Here is a 20,491-nt window from a genome sequence, read left to right as displayed (position 1 = left end):
TGAGGCAACCAACCAGCACACAGACGGAGCTAGCTGCTAGCATGTGGATGCAATGAAATATTTAGCAGCTAAACAGCCACACATGTAGCTCAGGAGCTATAATGAATACTTAAGGTGCCATATTTTAAACCTTTAATCCCTCAAGTGGCCCCTCAAAGAAACACCCATCAGTTGATGCAGATTTAAAGTTCTCATGAACTCGTGGAGCTAATTTATTCAGTGTGGTTCAGTGTTTCCTGTGAGAACACACAGCTGCTGTCGCGGATATTGATTAGAATCTACAGCAGCAGATAAATCTACATTTTTTATTTTATTTTATAACACCCCCTCGCTAGCGTTCTGCTGATGTAACAGATGTGGGTCGGGCGTGACAGGAGACGACCCGAGGACTTGTTTTCCAGCATTTATTCTCTGCAGAAGACAATAATTCACATTAATTTCCTTCTGTTCCTTTTTCTGCACCTCTGTTCCTAAACAGACTAAATATCAGAGTTTACACTAAGAAATGAATTGTGTGGTAGAAGTGGTAGAAGACACAGGACAGTCTGCTGCTAAAGTTTGACGAAAACATCTACAAAACTTATATTAACGGTCCAAACAGCACAAAACAGCTGAGTAACGTAGCTGTGTTAGTGGTAAACATGATGCATTAACGTTTACAACATAAATGGTTCAATTTCCGAAGAAAACAATAAAATAGCACGGCAGCATTTTTCCACACAACTTACCCTCATCAAGGCAGGGCGGCACTGTGAGGGTCAGACGGAGCTACGGAAGCTCAGAAGGTGCAGAAAAGGTGCCTGATTAAAGGTGACGGAAACATTAATTAAAACAACTCGTTACGATAAAATTCACACATACTCAACAGTCATTAAATGATAAATACAACTGACAGATACAAATTGGAAATATGTTTTCTGTTACATTAACTGGACGGGACGACGCGGCCTCGGAGGAGACGGAGGACTGAGGTGGTTCTCTTGTCAGGTTAGCAGCAGCTACATTCAGCAGCATGTAGCGGTAACCGTAGCAACCAAGCTCGAGGTGTCTGTCCATCATAAACGCCATGAATGACCTCGGTGCTGCAGCTGGCCTCCGGTCCGGAGACGCTCACTGGGAAACTTAATGAACCTGTTGAGTCTGAACACATATTCAGACTCAGAGACACAAACACTTAAAATATTCCCTTTATTATGAAACCTCGATTGTTCAAACAGACTGTACGGTGGCAGAGATTCACTCGTGTCACACGTCACGAGATAACTTTTGTTGTGAAAACCAGAAAATACGTTCGACGTAGAATCTGATCCAGTTCAAGTTGTTTTCCAGGAAATTACAAACTCTAAGAAAACCTACAGAACTTCCTCTCTGCTCCTGTTGGACCTGATACTGCTGCACAGATGAGAACATTTAAAGCTTTATTTACACCTCATGGGAACTTTAAAATACATAACAGTCTCTATAATATCTGTAAAATTAATAATTATCACTGAATGTATGAATAAATTATCTTTTTTTTTCAAAAGGAGGACGAGCTCGACAAATTAATCTGGTCTGGCAACCCAACAGCTTTCACTGAAAGTTAAATAAATGGTCTATAATTAGTCAATAAAACCATAACAAGTGATTATAAAAGTGTAATTAAAAAACATAAACTTTCCTCATTAAAGAGTTTAGCAACCATTAAAATGTTGTAGCTGAGATGGAGCTAATTAAATGTACTGTATTTATTGCTGTATTAATGTAAAATGAGTAGATATTTTTAATATCTTCCTCTAAGATGTAGCAGAGTGTCGTTATGAAGCAGTAGAAAAGTAATCGGTTACTTCTCAGGACTACAAACGGAGAGAAACAGAAGATAAACGACGACGATGACGAAGAAAACAGTCAGTTGTTCAAGTTGTAAGAGAAGGTTTTATTACCAGTGCTATTTACATAGAAATAATACAGCCTTGCCCATTTCCCCCCCCTTAAATGCACACACACACACACACACACACACACACACACACACACACACACTCACTTTTGTATCCAAGAATATCTCAATACATCAGAAATAAGTCACATTCTCTCCGGTTCTTATACAACGTTCAAATGAAAATCATCTGAAAAGAAGAAACGCTTCATGTTTAACTCAACGTGGACAAACAGCGACGATGACGATGACGATGACGATGACGTCGTGTGGCGTGAAGAACAGAGCTGACGGCGTGAAAGATGAAAAGGACGGATGATGAAATAAATCAGGTGGAGGTTGTTTTTTTTTACATTGAATCACATCCGCTAACGTGGTCGCCTCCTCTCAGACGCCGGCTTTAAAAGAAAAGAAGAATTAAAATATAGTTTCTTTTGCTGCAGCTCCTCACAGGCTGACTTCTGATGACACTTGGCCCTGAAGCTGCAAAAAGAAAACATTTAAAAATCTATTTGTATTATTTAGAGCAGAAAGGCGGCACAAAGCAGCCGGTGTGTGTGTGTGTGCAGCCGGACGCTCTGCTGCTGCTTTGAGCCGGGTTTTTAAATTCTGTGTGTTTTAAGGCCACTAGATGGCAACGAGTGCTTCAGCGCTGACAGTGGTAATGTCACAGATGTTGTCTGCCCCCTCTTTTGTTTTCTCTCTTTAGAGGAAGGAGACCTCAGCTGTTGAAGGAGATTCTCCATTATGGGTTCAATGTTCTTTTCAAAATCATTTCCATTAAAACATGTTTTTTAAAAGGGACAGTAACAAAGGGAAGGTCAGGTGAAGCAGTCTGCAGAGCACAACTATCAGGGCCGGCTGCACGGGCGTGTGTGTGCGTGTGTGTGTGTGTGTGAGGTGTGTGTGTGTGTGTGTGTGTGTGTGCGTGCTTGAGTGAGTACAAGTGTCTGTATAATTGTGTACGTGTTGTGAATAATGGTATAGACATCCTTCTTTAGCGTGGTGATCAAGAACACTTTTTGTGCATTAAGGGACTTATAGCTGAGATGTGTGCTTGAGAACATCAGTGTGGTGTGTGTGTGTGTGTGTGTGTGTGTGTGTGTGTGTGTGCATGTGTGTGTGTGTGTGTGTGTGTGTGTGTGTGTGCGGAGCAGCCTTGGATTTGACATAATGTCTCAGAGGTGTTCAGAGTTTTTCTGTTTTTTTTTTTAAACCTTTCGTGTCCTGATTGCCACAGAAGTGTTTGTGTGCGAACATTTAAGCGTGAATTAAAACCAGCTCCTTTTTTTTTTTAAATTTATCTTTTCTAATAAAACGTTAAAGTGTGTTAGCGATGGAGAGGAGGTGGAGGAGCGACAGAAAATGTAAAACAAATATTTGAATTTGAAGCGACGGTTTGACAAAGAAACAGAAATAAAGAAAAAAAAAGGAAAATGTGGTGAGAAGTGAAGAAGAAGAAGTGACGATGTCCCCCTTTGGCATTTCTCTCTAATGTGTTCCTATCAGAAGATGCCTTCGTTAACGTCGAGGGGAAGGCCAGGAGCAATTTTTGCTGGGTGGAATCGCAACGTTTGTTTAAAATAATTCAAGTCCAGTAATCCAGGAAGGGATATGCTTTGGAGCGTCTACTGGGCAGCACGTACGACTCTTTCTGTCCCACTCTTTGTGAAAGTCAGTCCGATTTTTAAAAAGTCCTCCTGAATTAACGAGGCCGACACTCAGCCCGGGACTCGTCCCTCTACCAGGCTGTGGTCTCTCCCATCTCCGGGCCTTGGTGGGACATGGGAGCGCTGTAGCTGGAGTTACTGGCCAAGGAGAACGGAGGACTGGGTCCGCCCCCGTAAGCCTCCCCTGGGACCGGCTGCAGGGAGCTCGGTAAGCCCGGCTCCGGACTCGGGGTTTCCGCATGGGAGATCATGTCCGTGAACCTTTGGTCGTCTGATGGGTGGTGTCCGGATCCCTCCATGGCTCCGGGCCCAGAGCCCAGGATGTAGGGGGACTCGGCCGGAGACTGAGCCTGCGAGGACGGAGGGCCGTGGGGGAAGAAGTCGTAGTTGGTTCCTGGTCCGTAATAGTCACCTTGGTATTCTGTGGAGGGACAGAAGAAAACATGGAGTTAGATTCTATCAGAACCTTCACAGCAACAATGAGCCAGTAGATGCAGGTTTTATATATTTGACTTTTTCAGGAACAAAAACAGGAAGCAGCAGATGGTGAACCTCTTCAGACATCCAGAAGATGTTCACACAGGTTTCAGAAAGTTGCAGAGGAGTGAGACATCTCGCTTCTGTCTCATCTCTGTTGAGAGTTGCACATGAGCAGAAACGATCAGGCAGCTAACTGGGACACGAACACACTGAATGATTCACACTGAAGACAGAACCAGACGTTAGCGGTTTCAGTGGGTTGGATCAAAGATTCTGGTCCAAATCCCAACACACCTGCTGCTCGGACCACGTGGCCTCACTCCTCTGTAGGGCGGGACGGATTCTCGGTAGCTAACTATCTAGCTAGCTAACGTTACAAAGTTATTTCTGTTTTCTGGACGACGTTCTCGCTTTTTGACAGAGTCGGTTCAGACTATTTCAAGACTTGATTGATGGCGTGAGTTTGGGGAATGATTGTGAGCGTCCCTGATTAACGACAAAGGTAACGCAGGAGAAATCTCCCCAGCTGAGGACGGCGTGCACGAGTCTGTAAACGCCTTCGACGACTGCTGATGACGTACGACGGTCTTGAAGGTTCGTTCAGTTTCACAGGGGGAAAGGGGGGCACTGTGAGATCTGGGTTAGGATAAAACCTGGAAGTGGAACTGAGCCGTCGAATATACAGAAAAACACCCGCAGCAGCGTGCGAGCCCACACACACCTCCACCTAAGTGGTGAAATTGATCATGTCCAATTTCCAACCAAGCGGTCTCCAACAGCCTCATTTGAGTGTATAAACAACTCCACACCTCTCCACCTCAGTTCTCTCGCCTTTTTACACACTGCATTCATCTCCCTCACTCATTCAGCTCGCAGCCATGCGTGTGCGCCTCGATGGATTCCCCCGCCGAAACTTCTGGACGTGGATGAGGAACTCCAAAATGAGATTCCAGCCTCCCGGCGGCTCCGTCAGGTCCCAGCGGCTGCACCTCTCCGTCACGTCTCACGCCGCCTCCGGCAAACGCTGCTCTCCTCCGCCTCACCCGAGCCCCCGCCCATCACGCTCCATTATTCCCAGCATGCAGTTCAGTTAGCACAGCAACTGAGGGGCTGTTTTCATTATCAATTAATCGGATTATTGTTCTCCTGATTAATCGATTAAATGTCACAGCTCGTACAAATCATCCGTTAACTCTGAACAATAGATTCTGGTCGACAAAGGTCATTTTGTACGTTTAAAAATGCGGATTTGTCTTTTTTTTTCTGCAAATATTGTGATATTTAATTTGTATATTGTGTTTTTTTCTTTTGTTTTCAGTCTTAGTGAGAAAAGTTTGAATACATTTCAATAAATTACAGAGAATTAAAGCAGAGAGAAGCACAAATCTTCACATGTGACGAGCTGAACCGCACAATGTTTAGCATTAAAGGAGCAGTCTGCAGTTTTGGTTGAGGAACGTTAAAGAGAAGAGAAACTTCACTGACTGATGATCAAACTGTCTTTGTTTTCATGACTTAATAAATTCAATATATTAGATATTAAAATTCTGAGTTTTTGTATTTCTTCTCCAGAACCACAACGTGACCCTTTAACAGATTATCAGAACATTTTCCAGTCAACAAATCAATTAACTGCTTTCAATTCAGGATTGATCGATCATTGATCGATGCTAATTAGCTGCTGTTAGCTCAGTTAGCTGTGCAGCTAGCGGTTTCAGACTGGGAGCTGTTGGTGTTTTGACAGCTAGCTGGTTAGCAACACAATACACTTCATGTTTTTCTTCACATTTTGTTGTTGATTTAAGTTAATTTCTAAATTGTCAACTAAAATTATGTCATTTTGCACCTTTAACGTGTCGTTATGTTGTTGTACATATCAGACAGGTGATTCAATGTTTTGTTGTTGTTCTCTTTGTTAAAGTCTTCATATGCTTCATAACATCAACACATAAATCCATCTGCAGCTTCTTCAGTCTGTAAATGATCCAAAACCTCCAGAGCCTTTTATACATTCACTGAAAAAGACATGTCTGAGGACCATGAACACGTTTACATCGCAAGAAATTTTCCCATGAATGTTTCTACCAAAAGGAGCAGCGTCCCGGGGGAAATACTGTTCAAATTCTGACGATCAGGGTCGTCGGCTCGGGTCTCAGTCGACTCAACAACCAACTGTCTCTCTCCTGGAAGTTACATTTTGTTTTGTTTTTTAATTTCGGTTCCTGCAGCAGAAATACATCATGTTCTTCTAAAAGGTTCCTCGTCCCTGCAGAAGATTCCTGCGCTGGAAACACAAATTTAGATCCGAGTGTTTGCAGGAGCCGCGACCTTCCTCATATATCTGTGTATCTAATTTAAATGTTGTTGAAGTGTTTCAGTCAGCAGGAAAGTGTTTAAATCTATCATCTATTGTGTGTTAAAGGAACCTGCGTCTATTGAATCCACAGCTCCAGACTGACTGACGAGTTCTTGTCTAAAAACTCTGTCGTGTTTTTCACTTCAAAGCGTCGCAGCCGACACGACGCTGTCACGTTAATGACAGAACGCAGAGCGAAATCCTGCTTCTCACTGAAAATCTCCAGAACACACTGGGGTTTACAATTATTCTCTCCATAACCTCCAACGCTGACGGACGTGTTGATTCCTCTGAGAGGTTTCAGTCGCGTTTAATGTTTAACGTTCGACGTCTCGGGTTTATTTCCCCTTCATGCATCCGACACGGCAACGTGTTATTTTACGAGGCTGAAATCTAAACGCCGTCCTTCACAATCAGGATTCATGACAAAAGGTTAAAGGGTTCATTAATTACTTTAAAAATCTGTCATCTGGTCGTTACTACACCTGCAGACAGTTTTGTATTTATGCACTCAGGTTTTATTTAACTCCTCTTTAATTCGACACAAGTTCAAGGAAGGATTTAAGGATCATCAGTAACACGTGTTTCCATAATCTCCATGTTTGAAGCGATCAGTGTTTACAGGATCCAGACTAACAGAGAAGCTGTTTTAAATTAATAAATCTGATGCTTCAGACAGAAATCACAAATAAATCCAAAACCACCTGTAGATTTATTTTAAGCTTTACTTTGACGAACCCTTTTTTGTTTCCTAGCAGAGCGTTCTGATCGATCAGCGCCACTTTGACATCCGCTCACAACAAATTTATAATTAATCAACGACCCAGCAGAGAGAGCTTCTCTTACAACCTCTCAGAGCAGCTCTGCGTTTAATCTGATAGATGTAAAAAAACAAATAATCTTCTAGTTTCTTCTTTTGGTCCAAAGACTTTTTATAAACCGTCATAAATGACAAAGAGAAGCTGGAACAGAAAAATGCTTTAAAAAATTACAGAAACAATTAATCGATTATCAAAAATGATTTGAAACTAAATCTCTTGCCATTGGCTGATGGATTCGTTAGCTTAGCTTAGCACAAAGACTCATTCTTATCTGTTTAATCCAAAACAAAACAGAAGAATGACGATTACAGGTTGTAGATTTCCTCTCGGTTGTGTTGCCTCCTCGAGACTCTGCTGTTACCTTTGATGAGCTGACTCCTATTGTTCCCATTCTGCATGCTAAGCTAAGCTAAGCTAAGCTAAGCTAAGCTAAAGGACCTCTGGCTGTGACTTCATATTCAAGACACAGATCATCATCTTTTCTTCTAACGTTCAGCAAGTTGACCAAAAACATAAAGTTAAATGTGTGGAGCTGGAGGCCAGAGACCACTGTTCAGAGCTGCGTTTCAACATTTGTAAGTGTTTCTTTTCCAGCCGTGTTCGGGCTTCTGTCGCTACAAACATGTCAGGAAAACATTCCAACGTCAGGATGTCTTTCTGAACCCTAACAAGACATGAGCACAGTGATGAAGTTTAATTGATAACGTGTTCGTCTTGCAGAAATGTGCAGAACACAAACATCCAGCTGAGAATCAGAACAAAACCGCGCCTTTTTAAAATACGTCCACACGTAGCCGATTACTTCACACGCCGCTGCGTCCATTAACGTCTACAACCCTCCTGCTGCCGTCCGCCTCTCACCTTCCTCTGTATTCACCTCCAGCTCCCCTCAGTGACGTCCGACCCGTTCTGTTTCAGCAGCACCTTGAACTGAGATCCATGTCAGACTTCGTGCCCCAGATGTTGCGCTCACATCTCTCCGCTCGCACCATATGCTGCTCTTCTCACTCCTATTTCAGTCCGAACAGGCTGAATCAGGAACCAACAGGTTACATATCACGGAACATGTTATAACAACCGCTTTTAATTCACCGTCGCACGCGGCAACGACGAGAGCCGATGTCACAAACGGGGGCCTTGTTAGTTCAGGCCGACCTTGAGAACGAGCTGGTGCTGTGGCCTCCGAGTGTGTGTGATGGGGGAGGAGGAGGAGGAGGAGGAGGAGGGAGGAGGAGGAGGAGGAGGGAGGAGGAGGGAGGGGGGTCGTCAGCTCTGAAAACTATAATTACCCTCGCGCATGCAGACGCACTATACCACACTCAGGCTTCCTCCCTGTGAGCAGCAGCAGAGGAACATAAGGAGGCAGATAAAGGCGAGCAGACGGGCCTGAGCTGCTGCTGCTGCTGCTGCTAACTGCTAACTGCTGCTGCTAACTGCTGCTGCTGCACAAAAGGGTGTGAAAGCAGCGAGCAGAGCAGGGATGGCTGTTTTGTTCCCGGCGCCGCGGCCTTGACGGCTCAGGTTTATTGTGTCTTCAGTCCGTCAGGCGTCCAGCCGTCTGTCACTCTGACGGACACGACGGGTTTTAATCCTCCGGTTCAGTGTGAGGCTGTTGTCGCGTCAACGCAGCGTTTATTATCCAGAGCCCACTTGTCTTGAAATGATTTCTTTTCTCTTCGTCCTGGCGACCGACGGAGGCTTGAATCCTCCACAATACATAGATTTTTGTGTGTGTGTGTTGTCGTTCGAGTGCTCTTCGCGTTCGGTGAAAGACTATTGATTGGAAGGTGTCGACGGCAGCTGGAGATCAAATTGTATTCCAGCACACGTGATTACATGAAAGAACATTTCATCTTCATCATTTCATCAGCAGCTCGTCGGCACATGAGGAAAAAACAACAGACTCCCAGAAGCTTTCATGAGTCAAGAGCGACAAATATTCTCCACGATCGAATTAAATCTAATGTGAAATTAACATTTTTATCAGTGATTTAAAGGAACAATTCACCCAAAAAGAAAAAGTCCAGTCATTCTCTGCTCCTCCTCGTGCTGATGGACTCTGATGATTCTGCTCTCTGTGTTTTTATTTCCTGACATGATCCTGATATTAAATATGGATCGCAGGTTTCTTGTGACCTCTTTTCAGCCATCGTTCTACTGAAGTACAATTCTGAGGTAATTTACTTGAGTATTTACATTTCCTGCTCCTCCTTCCTGTATATTAATTGTATATTCTGTGAAAGTACGAGGTCTGGACTAGTATACAATAATTTTCCAGACAAATAATCATCAGGATCGTCGTCCACAGAACATTTCTGGAGCTTCACAGTAAAACAGAGTTGCAGCGTTTTGCTAAACAAGTGAAGCAGCTGGAGACTTGATTTAAAAATGTAAAGAACAAACCAGAAAACATAAAATAACGTCTGCAGTAATTGTAGAAATCGCAGAAAGTCTCCAGAACTGATTCAAAAAGATGTTTTTTACACCCTTTTGAAAGCTGAATTCTTCACTGTAGCTGCTCAAAGCATCTGGAGTAGAAGCGTCATTACCCGGATAATTAAACAATGTACAATTTATATCGTGTTTATAATAAATATAGGATAATCTTGTGTAAATAATCCAACGCCTCCTAAATTATAACGCACCTCAACACCGATTCCAGCTGCCTTGATTGACAAAGAAGAAGAAGAAGAAGCAGCAGTAACTGTTAGCGAGCTAGCTGCTAGCACAGCTTGGCGCTACAAAGCCGTCAGACGTCAGTTTTCATAGTGGCCAAGCGGTGTAATTACATCGACACGTGATGCACTGTGCCCCCAAAAACCTTTTCTCATAAGCTTACATTGTGAAAGAAGCATCACAATCTCTGACGTGAGATGACTCCAATAACATTTGTAAAGTCTAGAAGAGTCGATTAAATTATTGTGTCTCCGTTCACGTTAGCCGGGCGCTAAACCGGAAGTTAGCCGCCTCTGAATCGAGCCGGACAACACGGAAGATCCGAGTATTTTTATCACCAGGGAGTCGAGACGTTTCGCCTCATTCACCACTGAGCAGCTTCAATAATCGCTTTTCTAATCATTCATTTTATATCATCAGGAGGAGGAGAGGAGGACTTTATATCATCTGGAGGAGGAGAGGAGGACTTTATATCATCAGGAGGAGGAGAGGAGGACTTTATATCCTCAGGAGGAGGAGAGGAGGACTTTATATCATCAGGAGGAGGAGAGGAGGACTTTATATCATCAGGAGGAGGAGAGGAGGACTTTATATCATCAGGAGGAGGAGAGGAGGACTTTATATCATCAGGAGGAGGAGAGGAGGACTTTATATCATCAGGAGGAGGAGAGGAGGACTTTATATCATCAGGAGGAGGAGAGGAGGACTTTATATCATCAGGAGGAGGAGAGGAGGACTTTATATCATCAGGAGGAGGAGAGGAGGACTTTATATCATCAGGAGGAGGAGAGGAGGACTTTATATCATCAGGAGGAGGAGAGGAGGACTTTATATCATCAGGAGGAGAGGAGGACTTATATCAAGAGGAGGAGGAGAGGAGGACTTTATATCATCAGGAGGAGGAGAGGAGGACTTTATATCATCAGGAGGAGGAGAGGAGGACTTTATATCATCAGGAGGAGGAGAGGAGGACTTTATATCATCAGGAGGAGGAGAGGAGGACTTTATATCATCAGGAGGAGGAGAGGAGGACTTTATATCCTCAGGAGGAGAGGAGGACTTTATATCATCAGGAGGAGGAGAGGAGGACTTTATATCATCAGGAGGAGGAGAGGAGGACTTTATATCATCAGGAGGAGGAGAGGAGGACTTTATATCATCAGGAGGAGGAGAGGAGGACTTTATATCATCAGGAGGAGGAGAGGAGGACTTTATATCATCAGGAGGAGAGGAGGACTTTATATCATCAGGAGGAGGAGAGGAGGACTTTATATCATCAGGAGGAGGAGAGGAGGACTTTATATCATCAGGAGGAAGAGAGGAGGACTTTATATCCTCAGGAGGAGAGGAGGACTTTATATCAGGAGGAGGAGAGGAGGACTTTATATCCTCAGGAGGAGGAGAGGATGATCTGGACTCTCATGTTTGGGTGAACTGTTCCTTTAAAGGTCCTGGTCAGTGAACGCACCACACACTCCTCCACTTGTCTCCTCCTCTGAACCAGCTGACAGAAGTGATGTCATGAGCAGTTTATCACTAAAGAGGTTTCAGACTGTAAATGTTTCAGTTGTGTAAAGTGTTTTTTGGTGTGAAGCTGAAAATCTGTCTGTCTTAATATCTTCAGCACGGTTTCATTCCTGCAGAGCCTTTTTCTTTTTTTTTCTCTCTCTCTCCTTTAACACTACTTTTGTTGAATGTGCTCTGATGTGTTACTTCCCTCTTTCTTCCTTTTTTTACCTTCATAATTAGTTAAAGACACCGACGTTTTTATTTCTAAGGAGTAAATTAGCAACTTCTTTGTCTGAGACCGACGACGCTCGAGAAGCGAGCAGAGTTCTTCTTTTTTAATCGAACGCTGTGACCTGTAAACGCTTCTGAGGCTCCGTCTTGATTAAAAAACTTAAGAGACACTAGACGAGTGACACCTTTTCTACTGCAGAACGCCTCGAAAATCAAACTGGGCGAACTTTATTATTATTATCATTACAGTGATGTTCAAGAATATAGACAAATCATTTTTAATTACACTTCCTGAGCTGCTACGTCTCATACGTATCCGCCACCCTGAGAGTCTGATCGGACTACACCGGTTCCCCTTGACCTCCAGGCTGTGTGACGAGCTGCAGTTTATGATATTTATGCTCGTTTGGATCCAAGCTGGACTTTTTTATGGTTTCATCCATTAAACAAAAGTTTTTAAAGCGTAATTTTCCAGCTGGAATAGAAACAAGAGGGTGATGTGACCGCCAATGTCTAAATAAACAACAATGGCGTCACATTCAGAAATACACTCGTCGTCTCTCGCTGGTAGTTTGATTTCTTACCTCCGTAGTAACCGTAGGCTCCGGGTCCTAAGATGTCCGGATCCTCCAGCCGGCCTCCCAGGGGCCTCATCCTCCTCGGGCCCCTGAAGAAGGCGTGCCGCCGGGCCCCCAGAGCGCTCAGCTGCTTCATCCGTCGCTCTTTGGATCTTCTGTTCTGGAACCAAACCTGCGAGACAGAAACAGGAGGGTCAACGACTTCTCCAAAGTTCCTCAATTACTGTTTTCTTTATTTTTCTATTTCATCAAACTTCTTCCGTCTCGTGTCGTCGTCAGATTCAGACTCTGATCACAATCACTACCGGATTCAGGCCGCTGCTCTCTGCATATAAAACCCCACGCTGACAGAATTGAAAGCAGATTAATACGTATCGACTCGATGTGAATCCTGATCGTTTTGAGGTAATTCCACTGATCTATTCAATTTCATGCTCGCTGTTACAGAGCTCGCGTCCGAGCTATAATTCACACGGAAGTTGAAATGCTGAAGTTTCTTTGATGAAGTCTGGAACGTTCCACGAAATAAGCTCGAACTACGATTTCATGCAAACGATGGAAAGTATTGTTTGTGACTGACGAGGCTGTCCGACACCTCAGGGACCTGAAACACCGTCGTCAGGGGTAATATTCATCATTCATCGTCAGAATGAGTCAAAATCAACAGAAACACAAAAATATCTTCAATAAATCAACAGTGTGGTTCATCTCCTATTTAACTGCAACTGAACGTTTACAGTTTCTTAATAAATGGTTCATAAAACACGTCATGAACGATAAATAACCATTTATTAATTATGTTATTATAAAATGTAACAGCAGGGCGGATCAAAGTGAGGCCCGTGGGCCGGCGCCGGCCCGGGAAAGGGTTCCAGTCGGACCACCAGATTTTCTTTTCCCGACGCAACTCCTCATGAACTCAACTCATGACATCATCAGACATCTAAAATGTTTTTCGGGAATATATTTAAAGAAGCATCGAAGCTTCAGAGAGTCAAAAATGAGTCAATGAGTAACATAAATATAAATATACAAGCTAACGGTCATTAATAACTGCTGGTTAATTCTAACTTAAATTATTCATTATTTCACTGTTATCAAACAATAAATGCTTTTATAATCAAATTCAAAGGTTTACATCAACATTAACTGTGTGATGTCATCCAGATAACTTTTATTAACCACCAATACAAACACCAGATGCCACTGAACTATAAACAATGACTTCATAAAAACAGTCAAATAACTAAAATAAGTCATCTTAAATGTTCCAGGTGTGAATGATGGTTATTGTAAAGTTGAAATAAGCAGTCAGAGTCAGAAAGCTCCTCGGTCACGTTAAATAAACCTTCTTTGAAGACGAACAAAGGAGGATTTTTCAGAATTGGAAAAAAAAACAGAAACCCCACACAGCGACACGCTGCCATATGTCGACATTATGAGCACATAACACATCTTGTTTCTCCTTTGCATCACTGCTGCATAATGATGTATGTTCATCCCCGGCTAGGCTACACCAGAGGCAGGATCCCACTGTGCTGCAGATTAACACACACACACACACACACACACACACACACCTAAAACCACTTAGGCTCTGTTCTATGTGCTCCAGCAGCAAAGGCGACACCTGCTTATTGAGAACAATCGTCTAACTGTAGGGTACATTTTTATGGAAATGCTCTCGCTCCCCTCGAGAGAGCGTTGCTTAGGGATTACATACACATGCTGGAGACGCAGCGTGGCTCACAGGGCTCCCCCGCGCTCACAGCAATGGTATTTAACACACAGCCAACGAACAGGAAGATGACGGAAACAAAAAAAAAACGCCAGCCTCCATTTTGGCTCCGAGCAAACAACGCAGGGGTGGAGGGGGATCACGGGGCAGAGAGGGGCCGGGCCTGGCTGACTGACTGCCTCATGGATTGATTGATTTATTGACTGTTTGTTTGAGCTCCGTCGATGCAAGCCTGCGAGTGTATGATATAGACGAGGCGAGGCGAGGCGAGGCGGGCGGAGGGGCCCCCGGTCTGCTCTAATAAGCAACGGCAACCAGGCTGTAAGTGAGTAAGAGCAGAGAGGTGGGAAAGGGGAGGGTGGTATGTAAATCTGTGAAATCAGCGATAATTACAGTGAGTGCACAAAAAGCCACATCACAGTTGGCAGAGATGGTGCTAATCATCCTGACACAGTCTGCACCCAGACACCAGCGTGTGTGTGTGTGTGTGTGTGTGTGTGTGTGTGTGTGTGTGTGTGTGAGTCAGACAGTCAGAGCGAGGTCCAAAAACAAAACAGTGCACGCTCGTGTTTTACTGCAGAACATGTTTGTTTTCGGGTGGTGGTGGTGGAGGAGGTGGTGGTGATGGGGGTTCCTCTCGCCTTTGGCAAAAACAAAACTAACCTTTCACTAATTTCACGGCTGCGCGACACAAAACGACGACTGGAACAAAAACACCGGCAGCAACCAAAACATGTGACGTTCCGTTTTAAAGAAAGAGACGTTTGTTATATTCGTGCATCAACAAATTGGATTAAAGGATCTTAATGTCAGAGAATAACTGAACGCCTGCAGACGTGAAGCAGCAACAGAAGAGCAATTATTATCAGGAGACTCTTTACAGTAACTGTAATAAATACTACATTTATGGTTAAATTAATATTTATTAACTGTTAACAAACAATAAAATGCTTTATAATCATTTATCAAACAGCTGTTTAACGTATATATCGTATCATTCTTTGTAAAATGTAAAAATTATTTATTTAACGTTTTATTGTTAGTTAACAGTGAAATAACAGTTAACTAATGTTTCATTAACTACCTGAGTGTCAAGTTTGTGTAAATCTTTAAATGAAACTTGAATTTAATGTTATTTTACTGTTAACAAACAATAAAATGCGTTATAAACATTTATTAACGTTAATAAAATATTATAAATGACAGTTGCAACAATAAATGTTTTATAAAACATTTACTTGTTTGATGACATTGAGATAACTAATAACTAATGATGAATTAACTATGAAGAAGAAAGATTTTGTAATAACCATCATTATAAACAATACGTTTTAATTACGCTTTAGTTAATTCGCTGTTAACTAACAATAAAATATTTTTACATTTTTTATAAAGTGACTGTTTATTTACAAAGTTGCACCTGATGTTTATAAAACGTTAACGGTTAATAAACTGTTAACGAAGCATTAGATTGTTTGTTAACAGTGAAATAACTATTAACTAATGTTTAATTAACCATTAATTCAACATTTATTATTGGAATGGAAACATTTCGTAATAACCATCATTATTAATTGTTTTTTCACTGTTAACAAACAATAAAAATGCATCAGAAACTATTTAAACTGATGTTTTTAATATTTTTAAATGATTAATTAACTCTGTAGATTTCATCTTTATCATTAAAGGGTCGACATTGAGAGGCTGATGATTACAAATGTTTAATAAACACTTTATAAAACATTTAATTGTTTTTAACAGTGAAATAACTGTAAAGAAATGTAAAACTTTCCAACAACAATAAATAATAAATTATTATGTTTCATAATAATGAAATATTTTATAAAACATTAATGAAGCTTTTGTTTCGTGTAAAGTTAATAAATAATGTTCAGTTCATCTTAAATGATTATAGTTCATAAAAACACGTCATTGTTTATTAACAGCTGAATAAACTGTTAACTCTGAATATGTGATTTATTAATGGTGGTTATTATAAAGTTATTTTAAAAATCTAGAGGAGTTTATGATTAAATTATATAATAAATCTCATTAATTTGTCTCAGAAGATGAGATTCAGCTGTAATGTTGGAATATAAAACTGTATTTAGGCGACACGCTGCCTCCATATATGTGTTTGTGTTTTATATGAAACTATTGTTATTGTTTGTTATTTATGATTTTTTGAGGATTTTTTTTTTAATTTCCCATGAAATAGAAACCGGAAGCAGCTCGCGCGTCTGAACGTGCACGTGTGTCGCGTCGTGATTGGACCTTTTTTTCTCTCCAGCTGATAACGAGGCGTTCAATTAACTCCCAATATATAATAATTAATTTATTATGAATGAATTCCTCTGATTTATAATGCGTCATTTCTCTGATAATTCGTCTTTGTCCCCCTTTCATCACCAGACAACACGCCAGCTCGTCTCACCTGGATGACCCGCATGTTCAGTCCCGTCTCCTGGGCCAGCTGCTCCCGGATGTGTCGGGTCGGTTTCGGCGTGGCGACGAACGCGGCCTTTAACGTTTCCAGCTGCTTGGCCTTGATGGTGGTCCGGGGCCCCCGCCGCTTGGTCCCCGAGTTCTGCTCCTCATTCTCAATATTGTTCGTTTCCTTATCAGAGGACGTTGAATTGTCCGTCTCCTTTATGTCGTCCTGTATCGGGTCCTGCAGATCCGGCGATAAACTCCTATCCGTACACGACGACACTGAGGGGAAACAAACAGGAGGAAGGTCACGATCCGAAATGTCAGGGAGGTGGAGGAGGAGGAGGAGGAGGAGGAGGAGGAGGGTGTGTGCGCTTTAATTAGGCCTTGAGATGCGCACAGGCGGACAGACAATACAGTTCACAAAATATTTACACACAAAAATGTCTCCAGTGAGATGTTTTCCCAATCAAATATTTTCTTTTCACAAAATCCACCCGCTGACCCGCAGATTCGTTGTGCGTAAAAAGCATTTTTACGCAAAAATGCCTTTTACGCACAACAAATTAACACCCGGAAACCGAATATATTAAAATGCAGAATTAAATCGCAGCTCACACGTTTGAATCTGACGTGTTAAAATGAACATATGACAACATAATGTTGGGTGTGCAGACTTTCCCACCGCGCGCTCCCAGCGGATCCTGGCGCACAATAACACAGAGATGGAGCCATTGTGGAGAGAGAGAGAGAGAGCTGGAGGTAAATATTGAAACCATTCACCTGACAAGGTTGTTGTGAAATTCTCTCCACGGACAGCTGGAGACGTTCAACAAAAAAAAACAACCCCTGAGTCTCTCCGCCTCCACTCCTGCCCGCCTTTTGTCCCCTCTGAAAGAACGGCTGCCATTTTATAAATCAGATATTTGTCTAATTTTTAACCGGATAAAAACAAACATCATGGCCACACAGATGTTTGCTTTTTACAGAGCAACAAAAGGACACACACACACACACACACACACACACACACACACATCACAGTTATCATTATTGATTACCTGAGTTCAAGTTGACTTCCTTGATGGCCCCGGAGCTCAAATAATCTTCTTTGCACACGAACTTGTTCTCGTCTATCACGTAGAGCTCCTCTCCCGTGGACAGCTGCTTGTTACACACCATGCAGGTGAAGCAGTTCAGGTGGAACACCTTGCTGCGGGCTTTGCGCACCAAGTCGTTCGGCGAGATTCCCTGCAGGCAGCCGGCGCATTTCGTGCCAAACCTCCTGCGGAAAAACGGAGATTTAACGTCAAATGTGTGTTTTTAAAACAAAGAAAAGCGAAATGACACGTGAAGATGACATCAGCGCACAAAGAGCCGCCAGAGCGTCAGTTCGGCCAACAAACTGTAAATTATTATTATTGTTTCAATATGGTAGAATCCGATCTTTGATAATAAAATGCCTAATTGTTATTAAGCAATATATCAATAGAAATATAATAATAATAATAATAATAATAATAATAATAATAATAATAATAAAATGCTTCTTCTAAACCCGGATAATCATATATAATATTTAGATATTAAGTCATTTGTAAACAATATTAAACACCAACAAATAAAAGAATAAATACAATGACTGTTTGAAGAAGCGGCGGAAATCATTCAAAGGAATTTAATCTTGTATTAAAAATTTAAAAATCCTCGTGCTCGTTATTTTGATGGAGCTGCTCTGACAATAACCCCACGCACAAAAAAACGTATTAGTGACAATCAACACATTGTAGCGCGGGGATATATTATGGGATTAGGCAGAGCAGCAGCGTGGAAATCTGCTCTTAATCCATATTCACCCGCTTAAATACCGCGTGAGGAGACTCATCAATTTGATACACAAATACACCCAAAGAAAAAAAAAAAATCCAGAGTTCCTCCTCCTGCTGCGACAGAAGAAGAAGAAGAAGAAGAAGAAGGAGAAGAAGAAGAAGAAGAAGAAGAAGAAGCAGAGTTTTAACATGTGTGGAGACGAGCTGGATCAGAACACCCGGCTGGTTTCTGTGTGTTTGTGGATCACCTGCTCTGGTTCGGTCGCTGCAGCTCCTGTTACCTGCGGCGCTTTCAGCCTCTGTGTGGAAGCATCACTCCTTTTGTTTTAACACTAATGTAGGCTTGTCTCTCCATTTGCAATGGTATCGCTCCACTGTCTCCCCCCCACCTCTTCTTCTTTTCACATGCACGGCCGAGCCTCCCCCATGCGAAGGGGGCACAACTCTACTTACACAACAAATGGACATATTAGGGTGATTACTGTTTCGCCTGGCTAATGGCTGGCCATTTAAAATCCCAGCGCTTGATGGGGACCTGCGGTAATATGATGGCCGAGGGGCCGCGCGGGGCCAATAATAGCCCCGTCCCGACAAAAGCCTAATGTGTCTTACATGTCATTAGACAATTTGGGAGAAAATAACTGACACATACAAATGAAAATGATGCTAAGAGAGTGCGGCGGGACAAACAAGGGCTTCACTTATCACTCAATTACCTGAAACACTTTTTTTTTTTTTTTAGGGCTCGTGAAGCGGTTAATAGCTGAAGGCTGCGCGAGGAAAGTGTTTGTCTGCATGTGGAAAATAGATTTACAAAAAAAAAAAAAAAAAAAAACGCTCAGCACGGGAAATTAAATCTGTAGCTGTCTCTTTCTTTTTTATCGCAGAGGCCAAATTAAAAAGGTCTCACGCGCTCCATTATGTGGCCAGTGTTTCATCATAAAGTCCTGCATTTTTCAAAATAAAGCACTTTTATTGTGACATTTATTCTCCTGGAAGCTGTTTTATTATCTATTTTTTTATCCACGCGTTAATAAATAGTTTGGACCTGTGACCCCTGAGCTCACAGGGGTTTTGAAGGCCTGATGTTTTGGATTTCTCTCCGTTTATTTCGATATTTTCTCTCATTATTACGTCACAATAAATCTTATAAATTGTGTCTATATTTTGGAGTCCAGCGTCTCTGTTACCTGAAAAAGTCCATTTTGCAATAGAGCTTCCCGTCCCTGGAGAAGCACTTCTCGGTGAGGTTGCAGTTGCACTCGCAGCACTGGACGCACTTGGCGTGCCAGGCTCGGTCCAGCACGTTGAGGAGGAACCGGTCCAGGATGGGCCGTTCGCACCCGGCACAGTGGACCATCATGTCTCCGGCCTGCAGGACGCCGAGTGCCGACCTTCCCACACGGACTGCGCTGCTCGGACTGGGGCACCCCGGGTCTACGCGGAACAACGTCTTGGCTCCGGGAGGTGTGCTGTCAGGCGAAAACTGGAGGACGCTCCCGAGTGACAATCCCCCTGAGCTGTGGTAGTCCTGCTCCGGCTCGCTATCCGTCCTGGCACTTGTCACAATCCACAATCCAGAGCAGAGGAGGTGGAGATCTCAGCCGCGCCAGCTGATGGACTGCGTAATGGACGAACCGGACATGTTTTCTCACGCGCACACAGTTAAAACCTCATCATTCAAACGTGTTTATTTCTGATATTTCATCCCTTCGCTCCTGCTTTTGTTTTGGCTCCAGTCATTTCCTCCGGGCTCACCTCACGTCGCCACTTCCAGCATCACTGTGCCTGGGTTATCACGAGGTTCTCGCCAGCGCGGCGCGCGTCCTGCGCTCACATTGGATGACGCCCCTGTTAATTCCCGTGCGCGGAGAGCCAATCAGAAGGCAGTTGTTATGGTTACACGTTCATAGCTGTAGCCTCCGAGCACAACCTGAATCACACACGGCGCGCAGAAACACCAGGGCCGTGGATGCTGGGTGTTTCCAGAGGCCGGCTCGTGTGTGGTGGTGGTTCATGGACACAAAACAGACTTTATAGGAGGAAGAAACATCAGCTGCTGCTCAGAAAGCTCAACACAAAACCCTCCATGCAGCATTTAGATCGGACCTTAAACTCGAAAGTTTACAAAAAAACGGAGCAAGGTTAGGAAATACCTGCAGGACCTGCGGAGGGAGGGAGAGCGGGAGGGAGTCTGCTGGATGCATGTGAATGGACACACTGGGAGTGGGAGTAGCCGAACAAGGGGCTAATGC

The 20,491-nt window shown here is 42.9% G+C and overlaps 1 protein-coding gene across 1 annotated transcript; it reads right to left on the bottom strand.

Annotated features, from left to right (window-relative positions):
* Positions 1–1,894: 1,894 nt before the first annotated feature.
* On the bottom strand, positions 1,895–20,058 carry lhx5 (LIM homeobox 5). The gene is made up of 5 exons (XM_030436178.1): positions 19,427–20,058; positions 17,469–17,692; positions 16,412–16,689; positions 12,246–12,411; positions 1,895–4,009 (listed from the first exon to the last, which is right to left on the bottom strand). The coding sequence occupies exons 1-5, from the start codon at positions 19,597–19,599 to the stop codon at positions 3,660–3,662; spliced, it is 1,191 nt and encodes a 396-aa protein (XP_030292038.1). The 5' UTR covers positions 19,600–20,058; the 3' UTR covers positions 1,895–3,659.
* Positions 20,059–20,491: the final 433 nt, after the last annotated feature.

The sequence above is a fragment of the Sparus aurata genome, chromosome 12, assembly GCF_900880675.1.
Source record: "Sparus aurata chromosome 12, fSpaAur1.1, whole genome shotgun sequence".
NCBI lineage: Eukaryota > Metazoa > Chordata > Actinopteri > Spariformes > Sparidae > Sparus > Sparus aurata.
This window is presented reverse-complemented; position numbering and strand designations above follow the sequence as displayed.

Bases quoted from the DNA above. Each gene is read 5' to 3' on its own strand.
- lhx5 (XM_030436178.1), bottom strand. From the start codon at position 19,599: ATGATGGTCCACTGTGCCGGGTGCGAACGGCCCATCCTGGACCGGTTC. The intron at 16,690-17,468 runs GTAATCAATAAT...GTTTCCCCTCAG, and splicing joins GGAAGTCAACTTGAACTCAG to TGTCGTCGTGTACGGATAGG. The intron at 4,010-12,245 runs GTAAGAAATCAA...GTCCCTCCACAG, and splicing joins AGCCTACGGTTACTACGGAG to AATACCAAGGTGACTATTAC.